The sequence below is a fragment of the Urtica dioica genome, chromosome 10, assembly GCF_054948205.1.
Source record: "Urtica dioica subsp. dioica isolate 48M chromosome 10, U.dioica_male_clone48M_v1_H2, whole genome shotgun sequence".
Lineage (NCBI taxonomy): Eukaryota > Viridiplantae > Streptophyta > Magnoliopsida > Rosales > Urticaceae > Urtica > Urtica dioica.
The window spans coordinates 18510698-18522854 of NC_142765.1; the positions used below are offsets into that span (position 1 = coordinate 18510698).

The 12157-nt window shown below is 38.6% G+C and overlaps 2 protein-coding genes across 2 annotated transcripts; one reads left to right on the forward strand and one right to left on the reverse strand.

Moving 5' to 3' along the window:
• Positions 1-221: 221 nt before the first annotated feature.
• Positions 222-1097, reverse strand: LOC149383712 (uncharacterized). The gene has a single exon (XM_089627890.1). It carries the CDS (start codon positions 1095-1097, stop codon positions 222-224), a length of 876 nt encoding a protein of 291 aa, XP_089484016.1.
• Positions 1098-3971: 2874 nt separating this feature from the next.
• Positions 3972-7206, forward strand: LOC149383713 (protein NUCLEAR FUSION DEFECTIVE 4-like). Its single transcript, XM_089628886.1, has 3 exons — positions 3972-4540; positions 5349-5909; positions 6460-7206. The coding sequence occupies exons 1-3, from the start codon at positions 4085-4087 to the stop codon at positions 7024-7026; spliced, it is 1584 nt and encodes a 527-aa protein (XP_089485012.1). The 5' UTR covers positions 3972-4084; the 3' UTR covers positions 7027-7206.
• The last annotated feature ends 4951 nt before the right edge of the window (positions 7207-12157 follow it).

Here is a 12157-nt window from a genome sequence, read left to right on the forward strand (position 1 = left end):
AAGAATTATATTCAATGGAGAAGGGCAGTCGAGTATAGTGAATTCAACCATGCGATTTACGTCCTCGGCCCTTTCGGGGAGTTCGATGATACCTAGGGATGGGGTCGTTTAGCCGTTGAATCCGGATAGCTGTTTGGGTCTGCGCTCGATTTCGGCTTCATTGATATTCATCTTATCCAAGGTGGTTTTGAATATGACGTCTACCGAACTTCCGCCATCGATTAAGATTCTGCTACTATGCAATTGCCCACTCCTAACTCAATCATTAGAGCATCGTCATGGGGTCCATGCAGTCTTTGGGCATTGCTCTTGCTAAACGAGATTGTGGTGCCGACTTTTTCTTGAGATCCGGAGAACCTTGGTGTGCTTTTAAGTTGGCGCTGGTGGGCTTTTATAGAGCTGATACTTTCTGTGCAAAAATTTGAACCTCCCATGATGTAGTCGATTCTTGGTTTTGCCTGGGGTGCGTTATTGTCATCTTCCTTGGATCTTCCTCTTTTTGGAGAGGGATTTCCTCGTGGCTTGGCATTGTTATACTCTTTATTCTGGGGTGGCGGACCCAGATCGATGTTCTTCAATTCTCCGTTCTTATGTTTTTCAATAAGAACCTTTCTAGCTAAGACACAATCCAGAGTGTCGTGTCCGTAGCTCTTGTGGAAATCACAGTATTTCTTTTTGTCACGGGGCCATTCTGAGCTGCCCTCTTCTGAGGTGCCCTCGTTGTTCACGTGATAAGTATGATCTGGAGCGCCTTGTGGCTTCCTCCATTTGTTGCTTCGAAATGGTCTTGCGCCCTTTGATTTTGTAATGGCTGGATGGAGTGTCGTTGATGGGATTCTTTTCGAGTTATGTATCTTTGCCAATAAGGTTCTTTCCTTTTCGGCCTTTGCGTAGTTCGAAGCACAATGAATCGGATCTTTGATGGCGGGAGGCCTGTTTACCGTTATTTCCTCTCGAAACCTGGATTCATGCCAGAGTCCGTTCTTAAGGGCGTTCAGGGCCGATTCGCCTCGACACAAGGGATTTTTGACATGACAATTTTGAACCTTGTCATGAAATTCTTTAGGGTTTCGTCTCGAGTTTGTTGGGTGTTCCATAGATCGGTCATGGTCGCCTCGTCCTCTACTAGCATAGAATATTGTTTCAAAAAGGCAGCTGAGAGCTGTTGGAAAGTGTTGATCGATCCTTCTTCGAGACAGGAGAATCAATCTAAGGCGGTTCTTGACAGGTTTTCAGCAAATAACTGATAGTACCCGGCCTCTTTTTCACCATCTCTCAGGTATGCCTAATACATCGCGATGCGGAAGGACGTCATATGTGATTTTAGGTTATAAGTTTTGGAATACTTAGGAAGTCTAACCTTCCCACATCTCCAATTCTAACCAGGGTGATATTCTGGGCGAAAGGAGTTCGCCCGGTGTCTGCTACAAGGCGGTCGATCTCGGGAGCCGAGCTCGTGGCATAGTGCAATAGGGAGTCGACGACTCAGAACTTCGCTTCCACCATCTGGCGAAAAGCGTCAAAAGTTGAGTTATAGGCCTTGGGAGTTTGACAGCGAACTGATCGGCTCCATTTCAGACCTGTCCACGCTGGATATTGCTCTATCCAAGGCGAATTGCTGGCTCAAAATGATTCGTTCCCTCTTGAATCTCTTCCCACATGCGGGAGGTTAAAAATTCGAGGAAAATACCCTGTGGGGGGAGGGGGGCTCGACCTAATTTTCAGGCAGGTTCATTCCGGTCGGGTTGCTTGGCCTGGTCGTGTTGGGCATCACCTGAATCCCGGAGAAATCCAGGCGCCCTCCCGAGCAAAGTGAGCCAACTGCCGCGTTTGGTCGTGGAGGTTGGACCGACCGAGCTCAGCAAGGCAGCTCGCTCGGCGTCGAGCTACTCCTGAAGCAAAGATTGTCCCGCTGTTAGGCTGTCAAGCTGAGATTGGGTAGGTCTTTGGAATTCGGTGGTGCTTTCGAACAGTTTCACAAGAGGAGCCCGCATTTCTGGATCGATTTTCGAAATGGGGACTTCGTGCTCGCTGTTGGAAGACATTCTTCAGATCGGTTCGATCTGTTTTCTTCGGAGTTAGGTATTTTGATAGTTTTCCATAGATGGCGCAAAATTGTTGAACCGATTTCTCGACTCAAACAATCAAAACGGAAATTATAGGAGTAAAATGGAATTCGCATATTTATTTAAGGGAAATGGGTCTCAGAATTCCATTATAAAGAAAAAGATCGAATAGTTGATATCAAAACACTATGAATAAATCGGAAACGAAAAATGCAGAAGAAATTTTATGTCTTTATTTAATCAAAGACGGACGATAGCAAAACAATGACCTTATCGAGTTTGATATTCTCAAACGTCTGACGAGAAACATAAATGAAGTGAAATAGCGAGGATTCGAGAGATAAAACAATAATAAAAAATTCCTTTGATAAAGCTGAAGAATCTATTTATAGCTCGCCTCTGGCCTTCTTCCTTGTCGAGCTTGCTCCACGTGTATGGTCGAGATCGGTCTTCGTCTTGTCGATCTCGGAGCTCGGCCCCCTTTCAAGGGAGTTTGACCGCTTCCCTTGGGCGACTAGAGTTTGAACGTCTTTAGGTGGGATGATCCCTTGAGGACGAATAACTTATGGGCTTCGGGCTTTGAATTGGGTTGTTCTGCTTGCTTGTAGACATGGATCTCCTCGTTCTCGCCTTGCGCCGGACTCGATTTGGGCCTTTGCCGGTCCAGCTCTTTTAAGGCCGAGGGAGGTCGATCTATACTCCCACAGTTTCTTGTTGTGTTTGAATTGGTATATTTTTTGGTTGCACAAAATTTGGCTCGGACATATGTTGCGAGATTGAGCTGGTCCAAATTTAGTGGAGGTTTCCCAATTTTTATTAGATTTGCTTATGGTTTGATATGGACCGAATGTCTTTAGTTGATATATTATACGGAAAATATCAACAGTATCTCATGTGTTTAATCGAAATACACGATTTATACCTTCAATTTTCAGAAATATCAGATATATTCCTTCAGTTTAATATAATCGACATATATCTCCCTTACAAATATGTTATATTACAAATATCACTATTTTCGTTTATTTTTCAAAAAAAAAAAATTGAACTCCCCAATGAAATAATTTTTTATTTTCTATTCTATATACAATAAAAATTAAGTTAAAAAATTTCTTTATAAAAAGTTAAAGATTTTTTTTTTTATAAAGAGTGATTTTAATTTTTTTTTTAATAAAACAGTAAATAAATATTTATTCTATTAAGAGTATTTTGGGTAGTTCAAATTATTTTTTTGTAAAAAAATAAACGAAAAAGACGATATTTGTAATATAACATTTTTTTAGGAGAGGTATATGTAATAAAACAGTAGATAAATATTTATTCTATTAAGAGTATTTTGTGTAGTTCAAATTATATGTTTGTAAAAAATAAACGAAAATGGTGATATTTGTAATATAACATTTTTTTAGCTTGGTGATTGTAATAAACTAAAAAAAAACATGTTTGTCCTACAGTACTAAAGCATATTTAAAGGATTTTGTACAGATTAACACGGAACAAAATATATATATATATATACATATATATACATATATGTATATATATATATATATATATATACATATATTTTTGAATGCTAAGACAGCACAAAATATAGTTTAATCAATTATCCCTCCCACAGTCCCAGTACATCAATAACAATATATATATATATATATATATATATATATATATATATATATATAATATATATATATACACATATATTTTTGAATGCTAAGATAGCACAAAATATAGTTTAATCAATAATCCCTCCCACAGTCCCAGTACATCAATAACATTATAGAAGCTTGGGCTATATGTTTATAAATAATATTAATAAAAATAAATGGAAAAATATATCATTAAAAAAATTATATTTGCCTTTCGCAGTTATACGTGACACTCAGTAATTGGCTTCAGCCACAAACAATCATTCCATATAAACAGATAATGTTTTAGCATATAGATTAGTACAAAGCCAAACGTAATCACACATAAAAAAAAATTAAAAAAAAAAATTGGCGATACATAGGTTGATGATGAGAAACAGCAAATGGGTTTCTACGGCGGCGAGCGTGTGGATCCAGTGCGCCGTGGGAGCGCCGTACACGTTCGGGCTCTACTCTGCGGCGTTGAAGTCAACGCAGGGCTACGATCAGTCAACGCTCGACACCGTGTCCGTCTTCAAAGACATCGGAGCCAACGCCGGCGTTCTATCGGGGCTTCTCTACGCCGCCGTGGCGGGGGAATCTCGGCGCCGGAGATATTGCGGGCCGTGGGTGGTGCTCGTGGCTGGAGCGGCGCAGTGCTTTGTGGGATACGCGTTCATGTGGGCCGCCGTGGCCGGAATCGTACGGCGGCCGGCGGCGGCGGTGATGTGCGTGTTCATGTTCCTGGCGGCGCACGGACAGACGTTCTTCAATACGGCGAACGTGGTCAGTGGAGTCCAGAATTTTCCGGGCTATAGTGGGACCATCGTTGGAATAATGAAGGTTTGGTTCTTTTTAGTTGGCCCTTTATTTAATAATGATAAATGAATAAAATATAAAATTATTGATTGAATTTTGAGGTTATTTAAGGAAAAAAAATGAGAGAGAGATAAGGAATAGAGTGTCAACTAGATGGTGTGTGAGATTATATGGTTTAGGTGTCTCAAATGTATATGTACACATTAAATAAGGGGAGTTTAAGGCATAAAAAAATATATTGTTAAATCGGAAAAGATGGGTTTTTTTTTTTTGTTTTGTTTTGGCAAAGTTGCTATACATGACCCTTATGCAAATTTAGTTTAATACAATTTAGGAATAGAGTGTCAACTAGATTGTGTGTGAGATTATATGATATTGGTGTGTCAAATGTATATGTACACATTAAATAAGACATAAAAAAAATTCATTAGGTATATATAGTCATATTTATAATTTTACATTATTATATAATTATTAACCTTTCATAAATTTTAGGGAAATAACAATATTTATATATTTACACATATAACTTGACATAAATATTTTATCATTTTTATTTCAATGAAAGAGTAAATTAGAAATGTCACCTCATTTTTATGACTATTTACTTGAGATTTACAAAACGCTTGTGATATAGCAATTTCAAACATTTTAATTGACTAATTATCTATTTCTTTGTTAAAATAAAAAAAAAACATTTTGTTAAATCGAAAAAATAGGATTTTTTTTTTTTTTTTTTGGTAAAGTTGCTATACATCTCTCTGATTGCACATAACATTTTTTATTTTCCGAATCATTTCTGAACTGATTTCGTCATTTGATGGTTGACCAGGGGTTTCTCGGTCTTAGCGGAGCAATACTAGTCCAAATCTACGACACGCTATGCCAAGGCAATCCAACAACTTACCTACTCATCTTAGCCCTTTTGCCCGCCTTAGTCACTCTCTTCCTCGCTCCCTTTGTACAAATCCACCCACAAAACTCCACCGACTCCGACGACAAGAACCACCTCGACGCCTTTACGATCGCCGGCTTAGCCGCAGCCTTCTGCGTCATGGCCATGGCCATCCTCGAAAACGCCTTCTCGCTCTCCTCGTTCCGCGTCGCGGCTCTCGTCGCGCTCGCGATCATCGTCGTGATGTCTCCGATCGCGATCGTGGTCCGAGCCCACCGATCTCGACCGCGTGACTCGGTAGTAGAAGAGCGACCCCGGAGCAGCACTCCTCTTCTCTCGGACGTGGCTGAGGAATTACGGCAAGAAAATGAGGAGGAAATGAGTTTTCGAGACATGAACATATTGGATGCCATGGGCAGGCTCGATTTCTGGCTGCTCTCGCTCGCCATGGTGGCCGGGTTGGGCTCGGGCCTGGCCACCATAAATAACATGAGCCAGGTATGTGCTTTTTTACCAACTTTGTTTGGCAAACGAAAAAATAAATGTGTTTAAGATGACATTTTTATGACTCTTTATAGCTTTTTTAAGCATTTGCATATAATTTTACAGACATGCACAAGCTAAATAGTTTATAATTTTACACATGTGTTGTGGAGTTAAGTATATAGTCTATTTTGGGAAGTTATGGAGCCTATTTAAACTCTCTACTTTGAAATTCTAACAAAACTATCTATAAATTTAAAAAAAAAAAAAAAAAAAAAAAAAAAAAAAAAAAGCCCAAACTAAAACAAGACCCATGCGCAATACTAAAGAGACGTGAACATGGGTTGGAGTGTTTATTTAATATTTGAATAATTCGGCTATAATTTCATTAAGAATAGTCATTTGACTATTTCATACAGTTTCTTCCATTTATATTTAAAAACAAAAAGAGCGTTGTTGGGCTTGAGAAAAAAAAACCAATTAACTGGTGACAATAACCCTAAAACCTGAATCGAAAAAATTGGTTACCGGATATACCCTTAAACTAAAACTCCCTTATTTATAGGTGGGCGAGTCATTGGGCTACACCACGACGGAGATTGACTCCTTCGTGTCGCTGTGGAGCATCTGGAACTTCCTGGGCCGGTTCGGGGCGGGCTACCTCTCGGACCACCTCCTGCGGACCCGGGGCTGGCCCAGACCCGCTATGATCGCCGCCACGCTGGCAACGCTGTCGCTCGGCCACCTCGTCGTCGCGTCGGGGCTCCCGGGGAACCTCTACGCAGGCTCGATCCTCGTCGGGACATGTTATGGATCGCAATGGTCGCTCATGCCCACCATAACCTCGGAGATCTTTGGGGTCAGGCACATGGGGACGATCTTCAACACCATAGCCATAGCGAGCCCCGTGGGCTCGTACATATTCTCGGTGAGGGTGATCGGGTATATCTACGATAGAGAGGCCTCGGGGGAGGACACGTGTACCGGCACTCACTGCTTCATGCTATCGTTTCTGGTCATGGCCGGCGTGGCATTTTTCGGGTGCCTCGTCGCTGTGGTTTTGTTCTTTCGGACTCGGAGATTTTATCGGATTGTTGTGTTGAAAAGATTAAACCTTTCTTCTTCCATGTAAATTACAGGATCATGGTTATAAAAAACAGACAGGGTATTGGAATTGTGGCTTTCATGTACATGGGCCGAAAGGCATGATTTGTGAAATTAAATTCATGTCACACACACATAGTATAGTTGAGAATTTTTTTGGGGTCCATCTCCAATAATAGATATCCAAAGGAGAGAATATTCGGGTGTACATGCTTTTTTTTTTTTTTTTTTTTGAGAGGTGTCAACTATTGGTCAAGATTACATAATATATTAGCGGTGCAAAGTGCATGTGGCACTATTAGCCAAAATTACATAATTTATAATAAATCATAGGGGCATGCATTCTGCATCCTGCATCCCATGGAGGCTTGAACCCATGACCTCTCCGTCGAGGTATGTGTGGGATTACCACTAGACCAAGCTAGCTACCACCGGGTATACATGCTTTTGTTACAGAGAAAAATATTATCTCGATGGAAAAATATCAAAAGAGTAATGATAAATTCTAGAAGAATCAGCGGCGTTAACAATGATGTGGCAGCTTTTCATTGGTTCTAAACAAAGTGGGACTCACTGCATTACACATGTCACACCGCTGATGCGCTGATGAATATCGATAATATTTTTTAGTTGTATTAGTATTATTATAATGACATGACTAGTATCATAATATTAGCTTTAGTATAAATTTTAAGCGACTATATTTTTTTACGATTAAAAAAAAACTACTTTACTATTTTTTAATGTTAAATTTGAGCCTCAAATTCGACTTAGTTAAAAAACAATAAATAACAAAGAATAAAAACAAAGCATAGATTTATAGTGATTTACTCTTAATGCGAGAGCTACAACCATTTTACTGCTGCAGATTCACTAATAGTCTTAATCAGGAGTTTCGTTTACAATCTCTCATGCGCATTATGAAGAATGTTGGCGCCCAAAAATAAATACAAGCATGATATTCTCAAATGCCCTATACTAAACACCCTTATAATATATTGTTTGCCGACAATTAGGTCGATCCGCTGTATAGCCGTTCACGAGTCATCTACGCCTAAGATTCTAACTCGCCTCACTATAGTTGCACCTCCAATAATACAATCTAGCATCAAAGTACGGTCATCCAATACACCATCATAATCATTGTCTTGGCTATCAATTTTTTTTTTATCATTATCAATCTACATTGTATATAAGATAAAAATCATAAATTTTTTATGGTTTAAATTATTCTTAAATAAAAATATAGGAACATTATTATATAAACTTACCTCTTCTATTCTAATTGTGTTGGAAATATCGCTCAACTTATGAGATTTTCGTTTATTCCACTTCATAGTCTTCCATCGTAAAATGTGTGGATAAGTACTTTCATTTATCAACTCATCGTGTTTCTTTGCTATTGTGGGTACATCTCATATATCAATATCTACAAGAAAAATGTATTTTAATACATGTAAAGTAATACATATTAATCTATTGACCAGTATATCAGTTCTAATGGTTAGTAAAGCCACGATTAATTGATCTACCAACCAGTGGATTATCTATAATTCTCAGTAGAACCACTACTAATATCGATACAACATGAAAATCATACGTGAAAATCATGTACGAATCCTAAGAACGCATACGTGTTCTCTTTATTTTTTTTACCGTTCTTCTAGTTTAGCCTTTATGTCCTTCCTAAGAGCCGCCAGTGTGCACTTGTACGATTCAACACCCCAATCGAATTGATCGAACACTTCAATATCATCAACTAGTCCAGCGATCCAATCTTCAATCATAGTTTTTTTTTTCTCATATGTGAATAAGACAACACTCAAAAATAAAAGAAGAACGGTCTTAACATTGTCGTAGTTGATATTCTTTGTTCTCTCGGGTCCTTTTTTTAGTTCACACACCAAATTATCACTGTTGATTTTATTTCTACCAAAAAAAACTCGATTGCGAGGTGTACATTATGAGATGCTTCATCTTTGATTTTTTGTCTGTTTGGAACATATAATATAGTTGAGCCCCGTAATGATTTGATAATCTTCCATTAAAAAATCTCATTGGTTTGCATTAACCATCAACCACATTTCTTTTTTCTTCTTTGTCTTAATCTGACAAAGAATAAAGTACCACATCATTTGACTCGAGTGCTGGTATTGTTTAGGAAAATCAAGAAGATGGCTGAATTATGTTTTCTTTAGAACCTCCAAATCCCTCCTGATAAGACCATTCTTGATTAGTTTGCAATACTCATCAAAATTACTTATGGTGATCTTCATCGGGAAATGATCGTCCTCCTTCAAAATTGGCTTCAATGCTTCTATATCTTTCATTTGAAAAAACGTAACAAACAGATTATAGTTATTATTTTTAATTAATATTGTTTACTCTATTGGTTAGTAGAGTAGTCTACCAAGCAGTAAATCCGAGCACAATTCTAATCTATCGATCGGTAAATTTTACTCTACTCGCGAGTAGTGTTTTTTTGAATAAATTAATTTCAAAAAGAACTTTTTTACCTGAACGATTTGATCAGTTGATGACTCCGTCACTTTCATGTTCTTCTTCTGACGCATTATAGAACCATCATCATTTCCATTCTCTTCTTCGTCCGTGAATTCCACACTCTTCGTCCGTGGACTCTTCATCATTCTTTTCGTTTTGTTCTCGTTGTTTTTCCGCTTCTATAATGGATCGTCAAAAACTTGAACTCATTGGAGTACCTAAAAAAACAACCAAGACACAAGTTCTGATTATCTCCCTATGTGAACTTTGATTTTTTTCTCCTAAGCTTACAGCTAAAGCATTTTACATTTCTGATTATCAGAAACAAAATTGATTTGCTCTAATGACTGTTACAGCTGAATGCTCTACTGATCATTAGAGTTTCTCTACTCGTCAGTCGAGTTTCCGAGTAGTTTTTTCACATCAAGTTTTTACCTCAAACTCTACAGACGAGTATAGAAACTCTAATGATCAGTAGAGTATTCAACTCTAATAGTCATTAGAGCAAATCTACTCTGCAGTAGAAAGCCACACATGGAATTTTCATTTTCTATGCATTTTCTCAAGAAAATGAAACTCCATCAACAAAAATTCAATTCACACCGCCTATGGAAAATATAAGCAGATGGGAATAGCTTTTATATCAAACCCTAGTCACCAACTTTAAGAAGTGTATTGTGTTGAAGTCTTGGTACAATCACCTTCAACTTTTCAATATTCTATACAAGTTCATAGTATCACTGGGATTTCTTGAATGTCGATTAAAAGATGCGTGGCCAATTAAAAAAAACAGAGATGATTTTGATCATGAAAAATTAGGCCCTTTCATTGAATCAAGGAGTTTACAACGGGCTGTATAAACATTTCCTTGCCATAACTTATACATATCAATACAAACTCTATACCCAAACACGACCTACACTACATACTTATTATTCCTCTACCTTGCAATGAAACAAAAGATTCCATATGATCTTCAACTATAAAAGTATTTTCAGTCCGTCAGAGGCACGACATCTGATCTTCTCGAGCTGTACAGCCCAATCTACTTCCCTCAAATTTTCTAGACACCAAACACCATGAAATATAATATATTATCTTTCTATTCTCCTCAGTTTACTAGTTCCAGATTCCAAACATACCCAATTTGTTCACCACCACCGTTATATATAAAAATAAAAGAAATAAAAAAAAACAGACCTTTGGGGTGGAGAGAGAACTAGAGGTTGGAGACCAAGGCGGAGAAAGAATCAGCGTTTGGAGACGAGGAAACCAAAGTGAGAGAAGAGAGAGACCCGTTTGGAGAAGGGTTTTTTTTCACGTTGGTTGTCTAGGTTGGGTTTTGGTTTCAGCGTTGGAGAAGGAGAGGAGAAGAAGAGCACGGTGGTTTTGGGGGGCGATTTGTTTTTTTATTTTATTTTTTTTTAAAATAAAAATAAAAAAGGGTTAAAAGAATCAAGGTTCGACATCCTGGGGGGTTCCGGTCGGGTTCCGGCCGGGATCCCCTGAACCGGAGGGGACCGGGATGGGAGTTGCAAAAACCGGTCCCGTGAACCAAACCCGGTCGAATCCCGGTCGGACCGGACCGGACCGGGTCCCGTTTTTTGTTTAAAAGAGTTGGTCCTCATTTCGGGAAACCCTACTCTCCCGAGGAAGAAATTTTCGCAAACCCTCCCGACTGGATCCCGTTTCTGCTCGTCGTCGGTTGCTCAAATCCCGTCCAAATCCCGCGAATTCCTTCACTTCCGGTCTACGTCCCGCCGGATCCCGCCCAGCCGCCGCCGATTTTGTCCAGATCTCGGGGAACCCGAGAGGTATCATCCGAGCTTTTCATTTTATAGGTTTTTTTTTCAATTTTTTCTTATGAATTGATGATTATAGTGATGATATTGTTGAATTTTAATTAATTTCGAGATTAGTTGATTATTGTCATGATGAAGTTGAATTAAAATGTTGATTACAATTAATTTGATGATTATTGGAGTGGTTATGTTGATTTTGGTGATATGAATTGATGATTATTGTGATGATATTGTAGAATTTTAATTAATTTCGAGATTATTTGATTATTGTCATGATGATAGTCTTGAAATGTTGAATTAATCTTCATTAGATTATGAATTGATGATTATTGTTATGATTAAGTTGAATTACTTGAAGTATTGATTAAAATGAATTGGATAATTATTGTGATGGTTATATTGAATTGAAATTAATTTGATGATTGTTATGGTGATTTGTGAATATGTGGAATTGAAATGATTATGATTATGAAGTATGGCGTCCGACCCGGCATACAAGTATTGCGAGCCCGTCGAAGGACGACCGAATGCAAGCAAATGCAAATTTTGCGGGTACATCATTAGCGGTGGTGGAATCACTCGTGTGAAAAATCACTTGGCGAACATAGAGAAGACAAAAAGTGTGAAGATGTGCGACTAGGTTCCTCATGAAGTATAGGAGGAAATGCAGAAGTTACTCTACGTACGCTCTCAAAAGAAGAAGGAACGTGAGAGTTTGTGTGAGTCGATGCGAGCAGACCTTCACAAAAGTCTAGGGGACTCTGACGAAGAAATAGACGAAGGTCCCGGTGAATCTTCGGGGTCCTCCGAGCCAAGAAGATCGCACTCCGGGATCAAGAGGTTGGCCAAAGCTGT